This window comes from Megalobrama amblycephala, linkage group LG11 (assembly GCF_018812025.1).
Source record: "Megalobrama amblycephala isolate DHTTF-2021 linkage group LG11, ASM1881202v1, whole genome shotgun sequence".
NCBI classification, from domain to species: domain Eukaryota; kingdom Metazoa; phylum Chordata; class Actinopteri; order Cypriniformes; family Xenocyprididae; genus Megalobrama; species Megalobrama amblycephala.
In genome coordinates this window covers 22092904-22118928 of record NC_063054.1, presented here as the reverse complement: position 1 = coordinate 22118928, position 26025 = coordinate 22092904, and the positions used below count along the sequence as shown (strand labels likewise).

General features: G+C 37.0%; 2 protein-coding genes across 9 annotated transcripts in view; one reads left to right on the top strand and one right to left on the bottom strand.

Moving 5' to 3' along the window:
• nek1 (NIMA-related kinase 1) overlaps positions 1-20504 on the bottom strand; it is a 48385-nt gene extending 27881 nt beyond the window's left edge. For 3 of the 5 annotated variants that reach the window (XM_048206726.1, XM_048206729.1, XM_048206730.1), the window contains exons 1-18: positions 20367-20503; positions 19206-19345; positions 18968-19064; positions 17784-17881; positions 17382-17465; positions 17156-17223; positions 16990-17076; positions 15206-15260; positions 14612-14812; positions 14363-14435; positions 10701-10855; positions 10432-10497; positions 4918-4977; positions 4269-4316; positions 4098-4178; positions 3567-3814; positions 3349-3474; positions 2202-2304 (exon numbers count right to left, since the gene is read on the bottom strand). In XM_048206726.1, coding sequence (XP_048062683.1) covers positions 2202-2304; positions 3349-3474; positions 3567-3814; positions 4098-4178; positions 4269-4316; positions 4918-4977; positions 10432-10497; positions 10701-10855; positions 14363-14435; positions 14612-14812; positions 15206-15260; positions 16990-17076; positions 17156-17223; positions 17382-17465; positions 17784-17881; positions 18968-19064; positions 19206-19322 — 1767 coding nt within the window. In that variant the 5' untranslated portion in view covers positions 19323-19345; positions 20367-20503. Of the gene's footprint in view, positions 1-2201; positions 2305-3348; positions 3475-3566; positions 3815-4097; positions 4179-4268; positions 4317-4917; positions 4978-10431; positions 10498-10700; positions 10856-14362; positions 14436-14611; positions 14813-15205; positions 15261-16989; positions 17077-17155; positions 17224-17381; positions 17466-17783; positions 17882-18967; positions 19065-19205; positions 19346-20366 lie in introns of all 5 variants that reach the window. The other 2 variants (XM_048206725.1, XM_048206728.1) reach the window with 2 other exon arrangements.
• Positions 20505-20579: 75 nt separating this feature from the next.
• Positions 20580-25205, top strand: cbr4 (carbonyl reductase 4). 4 transcript variants are annotated; one of them, XM_048206739.1, is made up of 7 exons: positions 20583-20729; positions 20990-21127; positions 21697-21848; positions 22114-22234; positions 22399-22532; positions 23530-23664; positions 23773-25205. In XM_048206739.1, the coding sequence occupies exons 3-7, from the start codon at positions 21704-21706 to the stop codon at positions 23949-23951; spliced, it is 714 nt and encodes a 237-aa protein (XP_048062696.1). In that variant the 5' UTR covers positions 20583-20729; positions 20990-21127; positions 21697-21703; the 3' UTR covers positions 23952-25205. The 4 variants fall into 4 exon arrangements, with proteins under 4 accessions (XP_048062698.1, XP_048062696.1, XP_048062697.1 ...); XM_048206740.1 differs by having other exon boundaries at positions 20610-20711; XM_048206741.1 differs by lacking the exon at positions 23530-23664 and having other exon boundaries at positions 20580-20729.
• Positions 25206-26025: the final 820 nt, after the last annotated feature.

Sequence of the window (26025 nt, the reverse complement as noted above, 5' to 3'; positions counted from 1 at the left end):
CGACACCAGCAGCACTCATGCAGCCCCACATAAGGACACTGCCACCACCATGTTTCACTGAAGGCACCATGTATTTTTCTTTGTATTCCTCACCTTTGCGACGCCATACAGTTTTGAAGCCATCAGTTCTAAAAACGTTTATCTTGGTCTCATCACTCCAGAGTGTAGAGTCCCAGTAGTCTTCATCTTTGTCAGCATGGGCCCTGGCAAACTCTAGGCGGGCTTTTTTGTGCCTGGGCTTTAGGAGAGGCTTCTCTCGTGGACTGCACCCATGCATGCCATTCCTCTGCAGTGTACGCCGTATTGTGTCACAGGAAATAGTCACCCCAGTTTGGGTTTCTACTTCTTTAGATAACTGCAGTGAACTTGCATGCTGATTTTCTTCAGCCCTTCTCATCAGAAGATGCTCTGTCGAGGTGTTAACTTCCGTGGACAACCTGGACGTCACTGTGAGATGGTTGCAGTTCCATCTTTTTCAAATTTTTGTACCACCTTTAATACAGTTTTCTGACTGATAAGTAAAGCTTTGCTGATCTTCTTGTAGCCTTCACCTTTCTGGTGTAAAGAAATTATTTTCTTTCTCAGGTCTTGTGACATTTCTCTTCCATGTTGTGCCATTGCTGACAGCATGAAATGAGAAGGGGTTTTAATACCCTTTTATAGTCAACTGTCTGCTGGACACCTGTGTAATGAATAATTAGACTCACCTGTGGTTGAATTCTTGTTAAATTAGACATTTGTAGTCTAAAATTTAGCTTTGCTCCAGAGTCTTTCAGTGGGGTGTACTCATTTTTGCATAAAACTGAAAATTTTGTTCTGTAAGTTAAATTTTTAACCTTACTTTCATGTTATAAGTTAAATAGATGTTATATAAAACTTAGTCTTGTCAACATTTTGGAAATTGTTTTTGTGTTCATTGAGATATTGTTTAAAATGTTACTTTTCAAAGGGGGTGTACTCATTTACGCTGAGCACTATATATATATATACTAATATTAGGTTATGGCATTTTGATTAAAAACTGTGAAGTAAAAAAAAAAAAAAAAAAATTACACATTAATGAATCGTTCACAATAAGTTAAATAAGACGCATTTAGAAAATAGATAGGGTGAATATCAATTTCAAGCCAATTTTAAAACTGAGGGACGAGTCAAAATTGTTTCAGTGGAAATTGACATTCTGTCACAAACAGTGTTGATAAAGTACTGAACCTACAGTACAGTCCAAAAGTTTGGAACCACTAAGATTTTTAATGTTTTTAAAAGAGGTTTCATCTGCTCACCAAGGCTACATTTATTTAATTAAAAATACAGTAAAAAACAGTAATATTGTGAAATATTATTACAATTTAAAATAACTGTGTACTATTTAAATATATTTGACAAAGTAATTTATTCCTGTGATGCAAAGCTGAATTTTCAGCATCGTTACTCCAGTCTTCAGTGTCACATGATCCTTCAGAAATCATTCTAATATGCTGATTTGCTGCTCAATAAACATTTATGATTATTTTCAATGTTGAAAACAGTTGTGTACTTTTTTTTTTTTCAGGATTCCTTGATGAATAGAAAGTTCAAAAGAACAGCATTTATCTGAAATACAAAGCTTCTGTAGCATTATACACTACCGTTCAAAAGTTTGGGGTCAGTAAGAATTTTTATTTTTATTTTTTTGAAAAGAAATTAAAGAAATGAATACTTTTATTCAGCAAGGATGCATTAAATCAATCAAAAGTGGCAGTAAAGACATTTATAATGTTACAAAAGATTAGATTTCAGATAAACACTGTTCTTTTGAACTTTCTATTCATCAAATAATCCTGAAAAAAAATATTGTACACAAATATTTTGTACAATTGTACACATTAAATGTTTCTTGAGCAGCAGATCAGCATATTAGAATGATTTCTGAAGGATCATGTGACACTGAAGACTGGAGTAATGATGCTGAAAATTCAGCTTTGCCATCACAGGAATAAATTTCTTTGTGAAATATATTCAAATAGAAAACAGTTATTTTAAATTGTAATAATATTTCACAATATTACTGTTTTTACTGTATTTTTAATTAAATAAATGTAGCCTTGGTGAGCAGACGAAACTTCTTTTAAAAACATTAAAAATCTTAGTGGTTCCAAACTTTTGGACTGTACTGTAGATCATTCCTTTAACCAGAAGAGGCTGAGGTAAAAGACTCGTACCAGCTGTCCTTCTGCACGGACTTTATTCAGCATGGCTTCTCTTTTCCGCTGTAGAAACTCTTCCACCTGCTTATGCCTCTCTGCCGCCAGCTGACCTCGAAACCTAGAGACAAGATAAAAGTAGTGATTTCAACTAGGGATGGGCGATATCTTATCGTTTGTGATATACCGTTGAAAATTCTCCTCACGATAAAAATTTGTCTCCTCGCGATAATAACGATAAGTGTAGTTGATGACGTAGTTTCGTGCGCAATCGATTCACTGTTCATGTGCGGAGTGAAAACAAGCATGGCCGAAGGCGGATGTGAGGCTGAGGAGGAGCTTGTTGTAAAGTGAGGAGCTACCTCCACAATTTGGAACCGGTTTGGTTACAGAAAATCAGATGCGGAGCAAACTACCGTAATCACTAAACAAATGTTCAATGCAAGAGCCGTAAGCTCTATGAGCAGTCATTTACGCCGTCATCACCCGGGTGTTGATTGCGCAGGTGAGACCTGGACATCTCACGCTGCTATCTGTGTTTAAACTAAACTCATTTAATCCTTACCAATTTAAACATTCAGCCGTAAGACGCAAAAGAAGTCGTGCGCACTGTGAGGAGATCTGTGTGTACTCATCCGAAGCGCGTACATGGCGAGCTGCGTCACAGCTGTATTTTGTAAACTATCTGAAGACATAGTTGAGATCATTACTTTTTGATACAGTTTTTGCACTATTTTTACAATTTGTTCCATGGGTCAAGAGTGTTGAAAATTTAACTACCTAATTGGTGGTAGCACGTATTATATGTACATTTGTGTGTTATTGACTTTCACACTGTACTTCTTTACTTTATCAGGTTACTTTAACATGTTTGTTACTTTATCAGGATTTATATGCAGTTGTATTCTGTTGTAATTTGTAATACACAATCTGTTTACTTTTTAAACTTGTAATTGATTTTAATTATTATTGTGTAATTGTTGTTGTGTGATGTTTTTCAGCACAGTCACTGGAACACAACTTAAACATAACATAATCTGTTATTTTACAGAAGGAAATCATTTATAATAAAGGTCATATCGCCCATCCCTAATTTCAACTCTATTTGACAGATGCGAAGGCAAGCTGAATATCTGACAGACATCACTGATGAGAAGCAACTGACCTATTGGCATAGTCGTTCTTGGAAATCTGCTCATTGTGGAAACTTGCTTTACGTGGTTCTTTTCTGACAACATCCTTAACAGGAATGCCAGCATGACCATTCAGTGTCCCTGAGTCTGTAGCAGTCCTTTAATGACATAATGAATATTGTTGCACATTAAATTAATCCTTCAAAGAGAGAAAAAAAATTACAAAAACAGTATCATTCATATCATTCACCTGCCATTGTCTCCTGAAGACTTGGCTCCTTCTCCAGCACCATCTTTAGGTGTAGGTTTGGATGTTTTTTCAGCTGCTGGGTGGATGTGGTCATATGGTGCTCTGCTTGGAGCTAAAGAAGGAGCAGGAACAGGAGTCGGAATAGGGGTGGGGCCAAAGTGATAAGGTGATGCATGGGTGGGACCCGGCACAGGTGAGGGGCCTATTCCAGGGGAATGTGGTGCTCCAATGCCTCCACCTCCAAAAAACTGTGCAAAAAAATCATAGAAAGAGAAACAGCATATGTGTATATGCGTATATTATACTGTGATTGTTAATATGTATGTGAGCATTTACTTTTCTTGTTCATTTTTTGTTTTTTTTTTCCTCTCACTTGCTTAACTCTGTAATATTTTAGTGCTTGTACTGTGCCTTGAGATGTTTGTCTTTTTTTATAAAAAAAACAAAAAAGAAAAAAAAACCAGCAAGAGTGACCACTATATTTGCAGCTTTTATCGACTGATCCATGGCAGACAAGGAAGACCATTGTACCTTCCGCTCAGGACTGCTGCCTCCACTAGAACTGAGCACATGTCTCCAGCCCTGCTCCCGAGCCCGGTTGATTCGGTTCAGCTGAGATGAAAAAGGTCAAAGTTTTAACACAAACAAATCAAACCAACATCAATTTATTTTAAATAACCATTTGGCCAGTGATCATTTCACCTTTTCCCTCTCAAATCTCTTCATCTGAGCAGCCTTCAATAACAACATCTACAGAGAGAAACACAATTACTGAGGGTCACTAACTCAATCAAGAGGCTTTTAAATGTCTTTCTACCCAAGAGACATATTACAAATAGCATCCATCCATCCATCTAACAAAACCAGAGCAGCCATCTGCTGAACTTGATGTGAACTCTTTCAATCAGTAATGCTACGGTTCCAAAACTTACAATGTTAACTTTTTTTTAATATCAAAATAGCGTTTAGAGTTTAAGAAACATATGACATGAGTTACTTTAAATCAAAATATCAATATATATACACTATCTTTCAAAAGTTTGGGTTTGATAAAATGTTTTGTTTTTGAAATAAGTCTCTTATGCCTACCACAGCTGTGTTTAATCAAAAATTAATAACAGTAATGAAATTATTATTGTAAAATATATTATTTAAAATAATGGCTTTCGATTTTGATATATTTTGAAATGCAATTTGTTTGATGGCAACTTGATTTTGTTTTTTCAGGATTCTTAAATAAAATTATTTGAAATAAAAATCCCTTGTAACAGTGTAAAGACATCACTTTTACATACAGTACAGTAAAAAACATGTGGCATGACATCATGCCATGATGTCATTAAAGGCTCACCTGTTCTCTTTGTTTTCTTTCCCTCTCCATCATCTCCATCCGTTTCTTCCTAACTCCTTCCTGAAACAGAACATGATCAAGAAGCTTTTAGACATGAGTCAAACACCACAAACAGTATGAGATATAGCTGTTGTAAATATTTGTTTGTAACTCCATCCATGTGACAAAAGAGGCAGGAACAGTCAAATTACCATATACAGTACAGTCCAAAAGTTTGGAACCACTAAGATTTTTAATGTTTTTAAAAGAAGTTTCGTCTGCTCACCAAGGCTACATTTATTTAATTAAAAGTACAGTAAAAAACAGTAATATTGTGAAATATTATTACAATTTAAAATAACTGTTTTCTATTTGAATATATTTCACAAAGTAATTTATTCCTGTGATGGCAAAGCTGAATTTTCAGCATCATTACTCCAGTCTTCAGTGTCACATGATCCTTCAGAAATCATTCTAATATGCTGATCTGCTGCTCAAGAAACATTTAATGTGTACAATTGTACAAAATATTTGTGTACAATATTTTTTTTCAGGATTATTTGATGAATAGAAAGTTCAAAAGAACAGTGTTTATCTGAAATCTAATCTTTTGTAACATTATAAATGTCTTTACTGCCACTTTTGATTGATTTAATGCATCCTTGCTGAATAAAAGTATTCATTTCTTTCATTTCTTTTCAAAAAAATAAAAATAAAAATTCTTACTGACCCCAAACTTTTGAACGGTAGTGTATAATGCTACAGAAGCTTTGTATTTCAGATAAATGCTGTTCTTTTGAACTTTCTATTCATCAGGGAATCCTGAAAAAAAAAGTACACAACTGTTTTCAACATTGAAAATAATCATAAATGTTTATTGAGCAGCAAATCAGCATATTAGAATGATTTCTGAAGGATCATGTGACACTGAAGACTGGAGTAACGATGCTGAAAATTCAGCTTTGCATCACAGGAATAAATTACTTTGTCAAATATATTTAAATAGTACACAGTTATTTTAAATTGTAATAATATTTCACAACATTACTGTTTTTACTGTATTTTTAATTAAATAAATGTAGCCTTGGTGAGCAGATGAAACCTCTTTTAAAAACATTAAAAATCTTAGTGGTTCCAAACTTTTGGACTGTACTGTATGTAAAAGATACTTCACTTTTACATAGTCAAAGAATATTTAAAGAACATTTGTTCCAAAAATGGATCATTTGTTGAACATTTACTAACTGTTTAGCACACCTTGGGTCTAAACACATTTACAGTATGAAAACTGTATTGGTGAAGAAATTAATAAAGTAAGGGATGAAAAGGAAACAGAAATGTAGATGCCCACCATATGGATGACGGCACTTGGAGAGAAGCAGGAGGACACCAACAAAAAGGGAGAAAGTGCGGAAAAAGATTAAAAAAAAAAAAAAAGTGTTTCAAATAAGATAAAAACATCAGAATGTGTTTGTTTAGAATATTAGATGGTAAAAATACAGCAATAGGGGATAACTAAACCTAAATCGAATCCTTCTAATTTTATTTAAATAATTACAAATATTCATTTAGCTGACAATTTCATCCAAAGCAACTATAAGCACACACTGCTGGACCAACCCATGGCCACAGGAACTAGGGGTGCTGAGGGTGCTGCAGCACCTCCTGCTGACAGTTGTTTAAATGCACTGGAATTTAAAGGTGCCCTAGAACGTTCTTTCACAAGATGTAATATAAGTCTAATGGTGCGTTCACACCGGACGCGAATGAAGCGGTAAGCACGAGTGATTTACATGTTAAGTCAATGCAAAGACGCGAATTGACATCCTGCGGCGCGATTCGCGCAATTCGTGCGAATGAAGCGCGCGAATGACGCGACGCGAATTGAGCGATTCGCGTGAATCGCGCAAGTTGAAAAATCTGAACTTTGGCGAATTTCCGCGCCGCGTTAACCAATCAGGAGCTTGCTCTAGTAGTGACGTGAGGTAGCGAGCTGAGGCAGAAATTCGAAACAACAATGGAGGACAAAATCATCGTCGCTACATCTTCATACATTTATAGAAACAGAAATAAAAAGGATCGTGTTTGAAAGAAAGTGAGTGAGGAGGTCGGACAATCTGATAAGTTGTAAAAAACGGTCTTTACTCAATTTGAGCTATATATATATATATATATATATTATATATATATATATATACACATACATACATACATATATATACATACATATATATACAGGGCTTGACATTAACTTTTTTGCTCACCAGCCACTGTGGCTAGTGGTTTTCCAAAGTTACTAGCCACTCAGCATTTTCACTGGCCGCAGTTTTAATGTTGGTAAATTACATTTTATATGATTAAAGTTGACTTTGTTATGCTTAAATTACTTTATTTTGAGTAATTTTACTTGATTTAGAAGATTTAAAACCCTTTCAAACTTTTAAATGCAGATTGACCACCCAAATCAAGACTACATTGTATATCAGCTGGTATGTACAGGTGGGCAAGAGGTGGACAATATGAACATGGGCTAATATGAGAAATTTGATAAGTTATTTGTGTTAGGCTATATAAAAGAACAAAGAAGCAAATTACAAAAACAATAGTAAATTTAAAATAATCTTTTTTCAGATACAGTAGGTTCATTTAACATATAGCCTAGCCTACATTTATTTGACATCTTTTGTTGTTTGATTAACATTAATGACAGACAGGTAGGCCTATTTAATTGGGCTGCTGAATGCATGGACGTTATTACCCACCTGTTTACGTCCACTTAAGCCATAACCCACTGTATTCGCACGAGATACTCCACACGATGGACATTTAGACATCTGTGTGCACATGTATTTGACTATTCAGGCGCGAGGAGAACTGATCGCGTGCGCAACAGAGAGAGCGCGCACGCGAGAGAGCGCTTCTGTTGTGTGTCATTCAGCGCAATTCCGCCTATCCCTCCTTCACTAACTGCACATAAATAACGAATTGTGTGATTGGATTGTAATGTTGTGCTACGACGATCTTCGACGATCATTTGGCTGTAAACTGAAATTATATTCAACCCGCCAAAGTGGCTAGTGGGAGTGGCTGTCTTACCCGCCACAGCTGAAATCTACCCGCATTTGGCGGGTTGGCGGGTGTTAATGTCAAGCCCTGTATATATACACATACATATTAAGACTACAAGCCAACTAAAGACGACCAATTGAGCTTATTCGCTGTAATTTACAATTATTTCCCCACTGACAAGTTGTGTTTATTCAGAGGAAGTGTGCAGAAAGCAGTGGGAGAGTCTGGGACACACATAACGGAGCGGGAGAGCCCCTCCCATGACGCGAATTCGCGTCTGTTGTGAAGGGATTTTCACGCGCGAATGAAGCGAGTAAACTCAAAATGTTCAAGCGTCCAACTACGCGCGAATAGCGCGATTTATTCGCGCAAGTCGCGTCTGGTGTGAACACAGCATAAGGTGTCCCCTGAATGTGTCTGTGAAGTTTCAGCTCAAAATACACCATATATGTTTTTTAATTAATTTTTTTAACTGCCTATTTTGAGGCATCATTAACTATGCACCGATTCAGGCTGTGCGGCCCCTTTAAATCTCGCGCTCCCTGCCCCCCGAGCTCTCGACTATAATACAGTGCATAAAGTTCACACAGCTAATATAACCCTCAAATTGATCTTTACAAGATGTTCATCATGCATGCTGCATGATTCGGATCATGTGAGTATAGTATTTATTTGGATGTTTACATTTGATTCTGAATGAGTTTGATAGTGCTCCGTGGCTAAAGCTAACATTACACACTGTTGGAGAGATTTATAAAGAATGAAGTTGTGTTTATGAATTACACAGACTGCAAGTGTTTAAAAATGAAAATAGCGACGGCTCTTGTCTCCGTGAATACAGTAAGAAACGATGGTAACTTTAAAAGGTGCCCAAGAACATGTTTTCAAAAGATGTAATATAAGTCTTAAGTGTCCCCTGAATGTGTCTGAAGTTTCAGCTCAAAATACCCCAAAGTTTTTTTTTTAATAATTTTTTTTAACTGCCTATTTTGGGGCATCATTATAAATGGGCCGATTCAGGGTACGTGACCCCTTTAAATCTCGTGCTCCACTCCCCAAGAGCTCGCGCTTGCCTTGAACACCATAAACAAAGTTCACACAGCTAATATAACCCTCAAAATGGATCTTTACAAAGTGTTCGTCATGCAACATGTCTAATCGCGTAAGTATAGTATTTATTTGGATGTTTACATTTGATTCTAAAAGAGTTTGATAGTGCTCTGTGGCTAACGGCTAATGCTACACTGTTGGAGAGATTTATAAAGAATGAAGTTGTGTTTATGAATTATACAGACTGCAAGTGTTTAATAATGAGAATAACGACGGCTCTTGTCTCCGTGAATACAGTAAGAAACGATGGTAACTTTAACCACATTTAACAGTACATTAGCAACATGCTAACGAAACATTTAGAAAGATTTAGTGATACAAATATCACTAAAAGTATCATGCAGTCATGGATCATGTCAGTTATTATTGCTCCATCTGCCATTTTTCGCTATTGTTCTTGCTTGCTTACCTAGTCTGATGATTCAGTTGTGCACAGATCCAGACGTTAATACTGACTGCCCTGTGTAATGCCTTGAACATGAGCTGGAATATGCAAATATTGGGGTCATACACATTAATGATCCCGACTGTTACGTAACAGTCGGTGTTATGTTGAGACTCGCCTGTTCTTCGGAAGTCTTTTAAACAAATGAGATTTACATAAGAAGGAGGAAGCAATGGAGTTTGAAACTCAATGTATGTCTTTTTTTCATGTACTGAACTCTTGTTATTCAACTATGCCAAGGTAAATTCAATTTTTGATTCTAGGGCACCTTTAAGATGGCACGACTTGAATTATAAAGTTTTATTTTTCAGCATATTTTTAATTTTCCACCTTTATTCATAAAATTACTCTAAAGATTATTTCATTTTTATATTTTGTCAAATGTGGTTTGTGATTTTGAGAAATGTATTTCCAAAGCCATTTATTTAATCATGAGTTCTAAACGTTCTCATATAACTATAATATAAGTGTCCTCATACATTTGTATGTAAATCCACATATTTTGTATGTTTATCTGTAAGTGCTCTTTGGGCTGTTTAATATCAGGATTTACCCCCACCGCAGCACTGCCCACAACATCAAGTCGCACCCCCCTGATATTTTCCCGTGGCTATGGACCAACCTGTGGATAACTGCTCAAAGGCAGAATACTGATAATTGACATATTGCCCCTTGCAGGATTTGAACTTACAACCTTTGAGTTAGCAGCTCAGATCTTTAACCAGTGGAGTAGACTAATAAATTGGACTTATTAAGGGTAAGGGTAAAACTGTCTAAGGCTTATAGGGGAAAAAAGATATTTTGCTAAAGGACAGAGTGTACATGTACAGGGCTAGGTGGGTTAATAAGGAGGATCAAGGCTGGATGTTAGTATAAGGGGCTGTAGATAGGGGGTGCTCTCTCTGATGTACCTCATGCTTCCTCCTCTCCTCCTCCACTCGACTCACTCTTCTCTGAGCTGCTGCAGGAGGGGGAGCCTGGACAACACATGACACCGGGGGCGAGGATCAATAGGTCTCTCACTCTCATAAATAGCACACATCGGGACAACATCAACAAATGTCTGAGTGATACACAATGATCCTAAATGCCCCTCCTAATATTCAGACATACTGGATGGTAATGCATGGGCAAAACATGAGAGTGGATTAGCCAATGAAATATTTCCCATGGCTCTTACCTGCTTGAGTTTGATTGGTTTCATTGCTGCATCTGGGACCTTCCTGACAGCTTCAGATGGTCTCCGGACTGTTAAAGGCACTCCATATTTTGCTGCTGGCTTGGTGATTTTCTGAGCTGGGGAAATGGGGATTGGGCCTGGGGCAGGGCGTTTAGCTGGGGAGTGAAGAGAAAGAAAATATCAGTATTGGGTTTTTTGGTATTTGGAGATCAAGTAAATGATTTAACAATATACACATCTCAATAAGTCATTACTGCTCAATGATTAATCATTAAAGGTGCAGTAAGTAATTTCTGAGAATCACTGAACACTGTTGATTTTTTTAAATCAACCCAAACAAAAACACCCCTCTCTTCATTGCTCTGCCCCCAAAATGCAAGAGTGGATATCTCTTTATCATAGCAGAAGGGAAGCAAATTAATCTTTTCCGAAAAATAAAGCAAAAATGACGAATGAATGACAAGGAAGAACAAAAAATTAACATACAGTACATGAGTATACAAGCAAGTCGCCAGCAGCACACACTCGAAACCATGTTACTCACGCATGTAGCAGAAACATCGCAACCTCTGAGTTAGTTTTCAGGCTTTCCAGCTTCGGTCTCTACAGAGTTGAAAATCTTTTCTAATATTAACACGGTTTCTAAAGCTCTTGCCTGATCATAACCCTTCTTTTTCCAGTGATATTCCACTGACATTTTTTCTTTTGTAATGTCTCTCAGCCATGTCTCTTTCTACAGTCTTTCTTTAAATTTCCCTCTTGCTCACTCTCCTCCCCCATCATGAGTGTACACACCCCCTAATGCTGATTGGCTACAAGTTTGTTGTGGCGCTCGGTCCAATCCACTTTCAACAGTATTTTTCAGAAATCACCAATTGCACTTTTAAACCTGTCCGTGAAAACATAACTCATAAATAAATGTCTTTTTTTTTTTCTTCAAAATTTAAAGGTGCCCTAGAATCAGAATTTGAATTTACCTCGGCATAGTTGAATAACAAGAGTTCAGTACATGGAAAATACATACATTGAGTTTCAAACCCCATTGTTTCCTCCTTCTTATGTAAATCTCATTTGTTTAAAAGACTTCCGGAAAACACTCGGATCTCAACATAACACCGACTGTTACGTAACAGTCGGGATCATTAATATGTATGACCCCAATATTTGCATAATGCCAGCCCATTCGACGCATTAGACAAGGAAAGGCAGTATTAACGGCTGGATCTGTGCACAGACAAGGTAAGCAAGCAAGAACAACAGCGAAAAATGGCAGATGGAGCAATAATAACTGACATGATCCATGATATCATGATATTTTTAGTGATGTGTGTAAATTGTCTTTCTAAATGTTTCATTAGCATGTTGCTAATATACTGTTAAAAACTGGTTAAAGTTCCCATCGTTTCTTACTGTATTCACTGAGACGAGTCGTTGCTATTTTCATTTTTAAACACGTGCAGTCTGTATAATGCATAAACACAACTTCATTCTTTATAAATCTCTCCAACAGTGTGTAATGTTAGCTTTAGCCACAGAGCATAGCCTCAAACTCACACAGAATCAAAAGTAACCATCTAAATAAATACTTTACTCACATAATTCGAAGCATGCATACAGCATGCATGACGAACATCTTGTAAAGATCCATTTGAGGGTTATATTAGCTGTGTGAACTTTGTTTATGTGATGTATATATAGTCGAGAGCTCGTGGGGCAGAGGGAGCGCATCTCTTAAAGGGGCCGTACTGAAAAAATCAGTGCATAGTTAATGATGCCCCAAAATAGGCAGTTAAAAAAATTAATTTAAAAAACATCTATGGGGTATTTTGAGCTGAAACTTCACAGACACATTCAGGGGACACCTAGGACTTATATTACATCTTGTAAAAAAAACAATCTAGGGCACCTTTAAGATAATATTTAGAAACAACTCAAACCACACATATACAAAAGATAAATTTATTATTCTGATATAATCAACATATTTTCCTGAAGGATCATGTGAAACTAAAGCCTGTAGTAATGCCTGCTAAAAATTCAGCTTTGCCATCACAGGAATAAATCTTAAAATATTTTCAAATAGAAAACAAATATATTAAATTTTTATTATAATACATATAAATAATTACAATAGGTGATCTGAGAAATGCCAGCATTGAAAGCATACAATCCCACCCTCCCTGCAAATCGCTGTCCAAAGCCACGCCTCCTCCAAAACACATGAATGCACACACATAGCTGCTCTTGGCAAAGCATCACAAGAGACGGCATTAAACTACCTCATGTCTCAAAGCACATAGCATTACAATAATAATGAATGTTAACAACTTAAGAGAGCTTGTACCTGACTGCTGCAGATTATTTTCAGTGCTGATGCTGTTGACATGGATATGCATAATTCCGAGTCTGACTGAACATCTGAACCGGTTAGAACGTCACGGGTTGCCATCTGTTAATTTATGGTAGTTATGGCGTGAATGCAGCATAAGCTCATTGTTTAAAGGTCCTGTTTTTCGTGGTTTTTTGAAGCTTTGATTGTGTTTATAGTGTGCAATATAACATGTGTTCATGTTTCGCGTGTAAAAAAAACACAGTATTTTTCACATAATTTACTTATCTGTATACCGCTGTTTCCACTGTCATAAAAACGGGCTGATGACTTCCTTGTTCTATGAAGTCCCTCCTTCAGAAATACGTAACGAGTTCTGATTGTGCCAGCGGTTCCTGTGTTGTGATTCGACAGCAGCTTAGCGAACCTTGCCCGGAAAGGTCACGCCTCTTACCATAACGTGGAGATGCACACGCTCAGTGTTATTGTAAACATGTCTTTAATTTTACCCTATCAATTTGAGCCGGAATCAGACCCGGTGATTGGACTGCGGGATGAAAATAACAGCGTTTCGACGACATGGCGACAAAAACACTCTACAAACGCAACTCTTGTGTATTCCTGTGGGCGGAGGTTAGTCAAAAAACTGTTTTAGTAACGTCATTAAAGAAGGAAGTAGAGGGATGTAGTCCAAACTGGCCGTTCGATGTAGGCGACTTCTGTTAAATAAAATATCTCGCTTGGCATTGAACTTTGAGCTTTAAAATTTTACAGATTTTATTTATACTCTAACAACATTACACACTAACTAAAGTTTGAAACATGGGATCACGAAGAACAGGACCTTTAAAAAGTGGCTGCTGCTGTTTCTTTGTGGTGCTCCATGACTGAGGTCTCAGGTCTGTCTGTATAAACTCTGCCATTGCATAAAACGCGCTGGTGACACATGATCTCTGTGCGAACAGGGTGTGTGAGGGTATGTAAAAACATACGTTGACAGGCAGGTAGGACATTGTATTATTTAATTTGGACCAAATATAATGATAGGATTTACATTTTATGGTCCTACGCCTTCCACAGACGATATACTCTATTTATAAAAATACATTTTGACCGTTTAACATAGTGATTGCTATCAGGATATGAGGAGACTTTCAACCAGTATAACAAAAAATGTTTCTGTAGAGAATCACCTATTGCACCTTTAACAACATTAGACAGATTGTAACAATGAATTAATGTGCATATGCAACCTGAATCTGGTGGATATTTTGAGTGACAATCTTTTCTGCACACTTGAACACAATGATTAGTTATTAATGAATGTGTTTACCTGGTGCTCCCTGGGCCACACTCATTTTAGGCTGATTAAGGTGAAGTGAGTGGCTGAATTCCTGAGCAATAAGCTGCAACATACAAAGGGACATAATAAACAAACAAATTCTGCAATACATGCTGAAGTGGGTCTGGAAATAGACCTGAGTGTTATATAACATCTGAGTTATATCTGAGTCACAATGCACAGACTGACTTATGTGATTCATCACACTGATAATCAAGTCGGTTTGTGTGCATGTGTCACCTGAGGGCTGAGAAACTTGTGAATCCTGCGAGCAAGAAAAGGCTTGCCCAAAATGGCTGAGACGGAGGGTCTCTCCCGAGGGTTGCGCTTGAACAGCTGGGCCAGGAGAGAGCGCAAATCTTGGGAGTAATGCACGGAAACGGCCGGGTACGAACCACGGATGATTTTCAGCACCAGGTTCTTCATATTTCCGGCCTCAAACTGAGTGAAAGACATTATATGATTGGCACTACTATCAAAATAAAACGATAATACCATATTCATTCAAGTTATAAATAACAGAAACCTACAATTATATCAAAGAATACAGGAAAAAAAGACTTTGAAATGAATCAACAGTGGAATTTCTCTTCAGCTGGAAAGAGTCAATCTACACTCTCCACTGTAAAATATTAGTCTCCTCAGAATATTCATAGTATAAATAATGAAAGAAGGTAAGTGAGAAAGGAAGAGGGAGAGAAAGACGAGACCTACATTCTGAGACAGATTATACATATATGATACGACTGGTTCTGTTTTATCATTCACATCAAAAAATAAGCACAAAATCTCTCTCACACACAGAAGCTACTATTGAGAACATGAGGTACTTACTGCATGCTTAAGCGTGCACATTTCATATAGGACACATCCCAGGGCCCAGATATCACTAGGGTAGGACCCAACAGAACAACAGAGAAAAAAGAGAGAAGACAAAAAAAAAAAGAAAGCAGACAAATAGGGAAAAAGGAGGACAAATGGGTAAATTTTGGGGTAGCACATGTGGATTATTCTCACGAGTGCATGCAAACATATACAATATACAAAAAACAGCATATAAAATCCCTTAAAGAGATCTTGAATATCAAACAATATGGCTTTGTACAAAATCTTTTTTTTTTTTGCAAAGAACCATATGAAATCTGATGTTTACAATCCATATCCATTTGAAATACAGTTAATGCATCTCAGTCTGAATTATCATATCATTCAAGATGTGATGGAACTGAAAAGATCAGAATAAAAGACCAAGTAAGAACTCTGTGCACTGTGAACAAAGTCTTTTAAAGGTGGATTAAGTATTTTTTTCAAAAGCACTGTTTGGAAGTAAGTCGGGCCGACACCAACAACAAACGTGTAACCAATCAGCATTAGGGGGCGTATGATGGTCAAGGAGACAAAGCGAGCAAGAGGGAGATTTGACAAAAAGAAAAGAAAAAAAAAAAACACTGCAGAACGAGAGATTATGAGACACAATACATATAGCTCACAAGAATATCACTGGACTGAAGGTTTATGACTGGGCAAGATCTTTAGGATCCGCGTTAATATTAGAAAAGCTTTCCAGCGCTAGAGAGAGCTAAACGGGAAAACCTGAAAACAGATGCGGAGGATGCTTTGATTCCGCTTCACACGTGAGTAACACTGGGTTTGAGTGTCATGATTGTCTGGAGCTGCTGTGCTGTTGGTGACTAACAACGAACTCTTGTTTGTATTTACTCTTGTGTACTGTGCGTTAATTTTTTGTGCTTCCTTGTCATTCGTTCATCATCTGCGTTTTATTTTACGTGAAGCATTTTGTTGCGCGTCAGCTGTGATAAACAGACATCCACTCTCGCATTGCGTGTGTAACAGAGGTCGGCTAGTGAGAGTTGTTTAGGTAAACCACTGCACACTGATGACCACTAGAGAATGTGGTGTTTAGTGTCATTGTTAGTGCACTTGTCTCGCCTGCCAGCAGCGATTGGGCCGGAGTTCGAGACCAACTCTGAGCAGGGTGGTTAGGATTGGAGAGTGAGTTTTGGAGGCGGAGCAATGAAGAGAGGTGTGGGTTTGTTTGGGTTGATTTCAAATAACAACAATGTCCAACAGCGTTTTTCAAAATCTACTTATCCCACCTTTAAACCTATAAAATTTCTAATACTAAAATGTGCTTTGGGCTTCTGCAGCACATCAGCTTATAAACAAACTTGTTAAACACTGATTTTAGTGTCCTCCATGTTTACATCCATATGACAGCGTGCTGTGCACAGTCTTGTTATTATTCTTTTATGCATGTGGGACCATAATCACTCAAATCTGACATTAGCCACATTTAAAAAAATAATAATAATCTGAGAAATAAATCAGAATTGAGCACCAAGGCCTGCAGTGTGAACATAGCCTAATACAGTTGGTGTTCATCAATAGTGGCCAAGACTATTCAGACTGATCACATTACAAACAGTCCAGGAACAAATGACATAGGATCAATATGTAGCTGCTGGGATCAGAGAAAGTCGTATAAACTGACATCACCTCTTTAATGATTCAGCAAACTGTAAAAGAGTCACTGGGCATTCTGTAACTACTGTGCTGCCCATCTATACCTCACTGGCTCATAACAGGAAGTACTTTACCTCTTGTTGTTGTATGGTTTATTTTCACATATCTCTGGTGACAAATAGTAAGGTGTGCCGATACATGTCCTCGCCAACTCCACAGTGCTGCACACACAACCACAGTATCTATGAAGGTCATTCTCACCACATTCCTTGTGGTGTTTTGAAATGAAAAATATCTTGCCTGTTCAAAACTCTAGCGATTCCAAAGTCACCCAGCTGTACGGTACCATCTTTGGTCAGAAAAATATTCTTGATAGAAAACAAAAGCAGAAATCAAGTATAGGCATTTACGTAAATGAAGTATAAGGATATTGTACATTATGATGTACTTCCATAAAAATGTTGGTACGAAACGTGTGTTTGTGTGTGTGAGAGAGAGGAAGGGAGAGAGAGAGAAACAGGTGTACCTGTGACTTGATGTCTCTGTGTAGGATTTTGCGGTCATGTACATGTTTCAGAGCTAGGCAGATCTGCACAAACCAGTCAAGAATCTTCCAGAAAACAACAAACAGGAATCAGTACCTTGATGATAACACTGCGAGATTAATGTTTGGGCTAAAATTGATGACTTTTGCTAACCTGCAACGAACCTAGTAAGTAAGAATAAACTTTTCTGCTATGATTAAATAAATTAAAAATTTACGCTATTATTTTGTGTTTTATTTAAAGGTGTACTCAATTTTTATTTACAGTGTGACATTGTAGAAATGTGCTTTATGAGAACAAAAGAGTGAGTTAAAGCTTTGATAATTTGCTGTCTGTTGTTGGGTGCTGAGCTTAACTTGATGTCTTTAACTTGTTCCTCTTACCTGTTCCTCAGGGAACAGAGTCCCTCTCTGATTATTGATCTTCTTAAACAGGTCTCCTCCCTCACAGTAGTCCATTACTATGTACAAACAACCACTCTCTGAAAAAAAGAGAGTAACATTACTGTTCTTCAATGACAAAGTAACAACAATGCTTCAGTTCACAGCCTAGGTGGCTTCTTGACATTTAAACAAAGACTACCATTCAAAAGTCTGGGGTCAGTAAGATTTTTTTTTTTAAAGAAATTCATAATTTTATTCAGCAAGGACACATTCAACTGATCAAAAATGACAGTAAATACATTTCTAATGTTAAACATTTTTTATTTCAAATAAATGCTGTTCTTCTTAACTTTATAGTCACCAAAGAATCCTGCAAAATCATGAAGCTTTCCACAAAAAAAATATTAAGCAGCACGGTTTTCAAAATTGATAAGAAAAAAAATGTTTCTTGAGAAGCAAATCAGCATATTAGAACGATTTCTGAAGGATCATGTGACACTGAAGACTGGAATAATGATGCTGACAATTCAGCTTTGCCATCACAGGAATTTTACAATATATTTAAAAAAAGAAAAGAAAAAGAACACAATTTTTTAAAATTGTAATAATATTTCACAATATTGCTATTTTTACTGTGTTTCTGATTTAAAAAACCTGGTGAACATAAGAAACTTAAAAAAACAACCAACTTTTGGGATGATAATGCATTCTGTACAGTATCTGATGTAATCAGATTTAGATTCTTATGTTTCACTGCAAATTTTAAATGGAATTAAGCAAACATTTTGCCCTCTAATGTTAATACCATTAACATTCATGTTGCGCCCCAGATGTATGTCATTAATTAGCCTGCCATCCGGATGTCAGAGATACTGCACGAATTCATGAACAGAAACTATCATTACCTAAATTACATCCTCTCCGTAATTTAATTCAAGAGCTTGGAGGAGTCCAGATCATGCAAACTGCCCCAATCTATCAATCAGACACAAACCTTTAGTTTGTGCTGGAACTAATGTTCTCAGATTAATCAAGATCGGTCAACTAAAGACCAAAGACCGAATGCTCACTCATAGACACCAGTTTGTCATGCCTGTCAACATAATGGCAAAGCCGAGCAACAAAGCATCATATTCCAATATCACAGATTTTTAAATAAGGATGCACCATGAGAGGGGCTTTACCTTCAAAGGATTCCTTGTACTGGACGATGTTTGGATGGCTCATGTTAGCCAGAACTGCCACCTCTTTACGCGATTCTTGTCTTTCTTTGTTTGACATCTGATGAGAAAAAGAACACTGCATGTATATATAAAGGAAGATATCCCACCAAATATCACATCTCGTATTCAGGGTTATAATGACTGAAATACCCATTACCGTTGACATGAGAAGTCTATGAAAGAGAAGGGATCTACTCACCCTGGAGATGCCAATCTCCTTGATAACATATTGTCGGCCATCTGTCCTTGACTTGACCAGGATGGCTTTTCCAAAGGATCCCTCCCCAATCTTCTTCAGCCTCTCATATTTATCCATGTCTGAGCAAATGACTTCTCATGCTGAGCCCAAGCAAAACACATGAATATAAGATCATCAGTAAAACAGTACTAGGATTTTTCAAAATTAATAGTATGTAGCATAGTAAAATATATAAGTCTGATAGCACTAGAGCAAATTGACATGTGTCCCTCTAATATTTCTATAGGTGTGGTATTTTAAAAGTCACATTCAGCTGTCATCCATTCATGGTGCCAGCAGGAATTATTAAACCAACTCAAGCAGAGCACCTCCTGATGAGTCAAAGGTTAATATTTCTTCACACAGCATCCAGCTGCATGCTGGGAATCACTATAACTGCCACCTGGCTTAGATGAAGCAAAGGCAGACATGCATTTTTAGACAAACTAGTGGGACGAAAATAAAACATAACAGCAATGCAGCCCTGGACGAATGCAAAAATCATGCCAATCTAAAAGCAAAAGCCAGACACTGTACGAGGGCTTATGAATTAAATATGACATGTCAGGAGAAATTACCCACCACACTTTAAAGGGGGTAAGGGATTGTCCAAAGAGATGGGATAAAACAAAGAATCAGACAGATGGAGAGAGAAGGACCTCAAGATAGCAATAAATTAGATTAACAACCTGATGAAAGCTCTGTCATTAAATAATTGTGAAGTAAAACATAGAAACTAACAAGATATACGTTTAAATAACAAACCAGAACAAAAACAGAGACAATACTTGAGATTTGGACTGACTTAGACAGTGTACTAATTACTATATTAGTCCTTTACAATCAAAATTTTTAATGCTGCTTTATGTTATGTATATGAAAGCATCATTACACTGCAAAGTTTCAACAGCATCAGTTAATGTCTCATTCAGCGGGGCCTTGAAAGGGTCGCTGTCCAAACTAAGTATAATGAGCTACTAAAAGCGTGCTAATGAAAACTGCGAAGAGAAATTAGCAGTCTTATTGACATTCCGCGAAATGACACTGACAGTCTGTTAAAGCATAGCGCTGCAATATGTTTTAGATAAAAGACAGAATTTGGCAAACCAAATCAGTTCTTACCTTCTATATTGAGAATAGTGAGCGAGCACTGGCAGCATCAGAACAGCTCACTTGAAGATTTTCTCTTATGGGCGGTCTCATGTGTGCAGACGGCACACGCTGACTGAGGAGCGATTTGATTGGTCCGCTCTCACGTCGAGTCTCAGATGATAGGGTGAAGAACATGTCAGTCACTACCCATGACCGTTAGGTTTGTCTGTCAATGTTTGGCGCAAAATTCCCCCCTAGCAACCGTCACCGGTTGGTACACGGTAATGGAGCCACTACAGAGAGTCTATGGCCACTATCCGCTTTCATGGCCTTAACTTTTTGAAAATGAACAGACAAAAGGATTAACAGATTCTGGTGCACAGCATTTGTGATGTATAAAGCATGTTGTATTTTTTTTTTTAAGTTTAGATTTTTGTGTGTGTGTGTGTGTGTGTGTGTGTATTTTACATATTTATTTTCTATTTTCATTGTTATTATTATACGAATTATTATTATTTATATTTTGTAGATATTTTAGACCAGGTTATTTGTATTCTATATATTTTAAACTCATTAATTAATTAATTATTTTTCTCAATCTCACCTATGTTTTGCTATGGTTTTGAGATTTTGTACAACCGATTTCTTTACAGTGCATTTGGCTCCACCTATCGGCTGACCGCGCGCAGTGCAGTCAATATGGCGGCACCCATTCTGTACCTAAGTTTCACATTTAGCGACAGAATTTGACCTGAATGAGAAAGAACGAGTCTATGAAATCGATATTTAACGTGAGTTCGATGTCTTGTCGTCTAAAAGTCTAAATCCATCTGTAACTGTGCAATCATTTAACAGTGTCGCCATATATTGTATTAAATAAAGGCTGGTTGCATTATCAATCTGTAATGAACCAATAAGTGTCGTATTAGCGCTAAGGGATGTTGCTCATTTCTAGTGACTTTTGAGTGAAGTCATCTCTGATTTCCATTGTTGTATCAATAAATTTATGACAGATATGCCTACTACCTTACAAAAAGTACTGTGGCAGTTATACTTAAAATACTTTTAATTATTGCATTTATAAATACCACGGTACTTACATGTCCAAAAAACTATGACATTAAGTGATGTTTTTACTGTAGAGATGGTAATAATATAGTGCTCAGTGGTTATCATATTCATATACCATATATGTACAGATATTTACATCAATCAATGTCAAGCAAAAATGCATAGTTTCTTTATAAACATTTCTTTTTACTAAGGCAGTCACTGTTTTCAGTTGTATTTTCACCTTTACTCAATCAATATCTGATTTCTGGCCAGCAGTCATCATTCAGCACTGTTTTTTCTGTTGTAGGGTCGTGATGTCCAGACTGGCCGTAGTGTTCGGAGGTTCTCGTGGCATTGGACGAGCAGTTTCTCAGCTGCTGGCACAGAGGGGTCATAGGGTTGTGGTGCTGTCCAGGAACAAGGAGGCTTCACAAGCTACTGCTGAATCTCTCCCTGGAGGTGAATCAGTGAATACAATGTATCATTTTGAATTACTTGCAGTGGTTTGTTGATGAAAATTCTATCACTTCAGTTTGGCAATGTAGACATCATACACCTTCAGGCCTTTTTTTACTTAAATGTAAGTGTTGTTTATAGTATTCATCTATCAAAGAGCACAATCAAAACTATTTTGTAACCAGATAGGCGATGCATGCAATTACAAAGTCTTATTCTTAAGTTGCATTAAAACATATGTTATAGTTCTGTATATATTTAATTTCAGAAAAACATTTGAGTCTTAGTTGTGATGTTTCTAAAGAAGAAGATGTTCAGAGAGCATTTGAGACCATCAGTAAGAACTGTGGCACTGTGGGATACCTGGTTAACGCGGCTGGCATCAACAGGTCAGAAAGTCTATAAAGCAATGATGCAGACAATGTACTATGTGTTATTGAATAAACAGATCAGTTTCTGTCGCCAAAAAGAAATGATGATAATAAAAATAGTGGATTTTTATATACAAATAAAAGACTGCTGTATTGTAATATATGATTTAATTTGTATTTAGAGATGCATTGTTACTGAGGAGTAAATCTGAAGACATGCTGTCTGTTCTGCACACTAACCTACTGGGCTCAATGCTCACATGCAGAGGTGCTCTACGGAGCATGCTGAGCCACGGAGGAGCTATTGTCAACATTGGTGAGCCATATTTCTCTTTATTCCACTACCATATGATCTTCATATCTGTTATTTCAATTCAGTGTCACGAAGAGTAAGCTGGAGTCTGGAGAAAATGGGAAAATTCACCCTGCATCAGCAGCTGGACAATTTGGGTTCATTTATCACCACTAGATGGTGCAAAAACTCCAGATTTGAAATACAGTAGTATTGCTAGTTCAGCATCATAATGTAGTTCTTACACTTGTCAAATTCTGTCAGTAACTGTGTGAATTAGTCCTATTTTCTCTTGACATTATGTAATATGGTAAATTAGGATTTCTAATGGGTGTAATTAAAAACTTTTTTTACATGATAAAGAGTTAGAAATGTTTATTTAGCATCAATGAGACAGTGTGCAAACATCCTATAAGATATGAATGTTAACCTCATAAAGCCTGACAAAATAATAGTAAGAGAAATCTAATTTTTTTAAATTATATATATATATATATATATATATATATATATATATATATATATATATATATATATATATAAGTCGTCACTCTGTTTCTCCCAATAATATGTCTGATATTTAAATACTTAGTTTTTGATCAAAGCTCTGTAGTTTTAATTTAATTTTTGCAATACAGTGATAAGCATTGAGAAATGTACAAATGTTTTTCAAAAGTCTGATGTTAAAATGAGTCAAATATACATGATTATTTCTAAAAAAAAAAATAAAGTATGGATAATGAAGTAAACCTAAGTTGCTTTAGTACAGTAAGTGATTATCTTGAAATATTGCTAACAATATAAAAGTTATTCCTTTGTTTACTTAAAAAAAAAATCAGTATTAGATTTCACAGCAAAAAAGACACATGTACAAGTAGTTAGTAGAATTATACTAAAGGCCTTTTACTTGCTTGTGGTAGAAGGCTTGTGGTAGATTTGTGTATAACAGGTTTGTGCTTAGAAATTTTCTTGTCAAGTATGATACAGTACGCTTTATAGGGTTAATGATGCGTTTCCTCAGGCTCTGTGGTGGGTGTGAAGGGTAACTCCGGTCAGTGTGTGTACAGTGCCAGTAAAGCTGGACTGGAAGGATTCACACGCTCCCTAGCAAAAGAAGTTGCTACCCGGAATATACGAGTAAACTTGGTGGCTCCAGGTTGTTTATCCTCCCTTTCTCTTGCTTCTACTAGTACTTTGCCTATTAACCTGCATATTATCTGTCATAAGAGTGCCGCTGAGAATTCATCTCACTCTCCCCTCTCAGGATTCATTCAGACGGACATGACGGAAGGGCTGGAGAAGGAAGCAGCAACGAGGAGAATTCCACTGGACCGTTTTGGGGAACCTGCAGAGGTGGCCCAGGCTGTCCTTTTCCTCCTGGAGTCCCCTTACATCACAGGACAGGTTCTGCTCGTGGATGGAGGACTACGACTGACATTGTAATGATTCCTGCCAGCTGACTGTCACTGAAGTGTCAAAATTCATATTTTTGTTTTGCTGATAAAACACAATGGGTCTCATTCGCTAATAATTGCATGGATTATTTCATATTTGAACTTTTCATGAAAAATCTCTGCCCAATTCACAACACATGCATATGCACATGAATTTGTTCTTAATCTCATTCTAATGTTAGTGAATTTGGAGTACTCTAAATGAGTGGCTGTGTGCACGAGATTAGTCATTTGCATAAAACACGCTCAAACCATCTCCATATAAGGGCTTTCCGCACAACTTGTCCATTAGAGCCTTTCGTCATTGTCGTCATACATGTGCCACTCTCTGCAGACGCTCTCTCGTCAGATCCTCGAGCAACGCCAAGTGTGTCTGTCTCAAAACCAGTTCAAAAACAATAAACACCTTTTATACAGTCATGTTAAGATGAAATATAACTTCATAACACGATTATAAGGCCACACAGTGAAAGTGCTTTTTGCTTGCATGTGGTTTCAGTTGATCCTACATTTCTTTTTGGTAAATTTAGAATACATTTTCAGACATCCCAAGTCTCCCGGAAGTTCCGGGAGTCTCCCGCATATTGATAGCGGCTCCCTGATGCCCGCAAATTAGTTAAAATCTCCCGGAATCTAGAGCGAGCGAGCAAGAGCGCGCAAAGAGACTATGTTTCAAACCAGCGCGCGCACGGCAGAGAGGGAGAGGGAGCGAGAGAGAGACCTTGCGTGTGTGTGTGTGTGTGCGTGTGTGTGCGTGTGTGCGAAGCGCATGTAAGACAGAGAGCATCCCGAATGGCCTTTTTCGGCAAATCAACCAATCAATTATCAGTGAGGTGAGTTGACAAGTTTCATTTCATGTGCATATTATTCAGGCTAGTTGCCAAGGCTACATAAAAACAACAAACTCCTTAGACCTGTTTAAAGTTGCAATGGAAAATAAATAAAAGCAGTTTACATAAATAGTATAAGCAGCTTATATAAATAGCAAAAGTAATCTACATATTTAAACATAATTAACGAATAATTGCATATGCCTATAGCTTATAGCTCCTTCCTCTTTTTTTTTTTTTTGGGGGGGGGGGGGGGTACCTCCCTGAAATGACTTTTTGCAGGTTGGGATGTCTGCATTTTAGTATCAAAGTTGTGAATTGTGATTTGTTGGTGAAAACAAACATGTAAACTGCAATGAGGCAGTTTTTGCATGAACTTCTAAATCTAATTATAAAATTATATTTTTACTTCAGTTCGTTGTTGAAATGTAATCATTTACACATTGGCTGTCATTTTCATTTATTTAAACATACATTAATCAAGACATCACTAACAAGTTTGGTAAAATTTAATGAAAATGAATACATTTAGTGAAAGAGTTAATTTCTCTGTCGAACTAACAAGCTGTGGACTCGCCTGAGGTAAATGCGACTTGACACAGTGTTTACAAGCTGTTATTGACATCGTTCCGCTGTTGAAACTCTGATTGAACGATTACACAAGATATTATACGTTTCAATATGTTGTACTGTTTCTTTCAACATACCTTCAGATGTTCATTCATGTTTATTCCGTAACTAGTATTAAAGAGGAAGAATGATCGCGTTCACTCGCACTCCAGCTTAAAATTAGGCACCTGTAGAGTAATCTGTCACATCATGGCATTTTTCGTTTGAATTTCGCTATAAAGTAGACAATTTAAAAGATGACACTTTGTTTCTTATCGAAAGTAACAAAATGTAGATCCAATAGGCCAGGGCTGGGCGGGCACATTCGGTACGCCATGAGAGTATCACATTTTTTTGAATATCATTACACCCCTATATTATTAATCATCTCCCTATGACCCCATTGCTCCATGGAAATCTGAGTCACGCAAAACATTGTGTAAGAGTAGATTTGGGCCATCTGGATTGGATTAAATGTTATTTTTAGCTCATTGGAGTTTTTGGGTTATGGTTGCATGTTCCATTCTTGGGATGACAGAGGTCACAGGTCAACATGTGGAGGATATGACTAGCTTTGTGATGTCATACTTATTTTCAGCATCCAAATAAGATATGCTAATATTA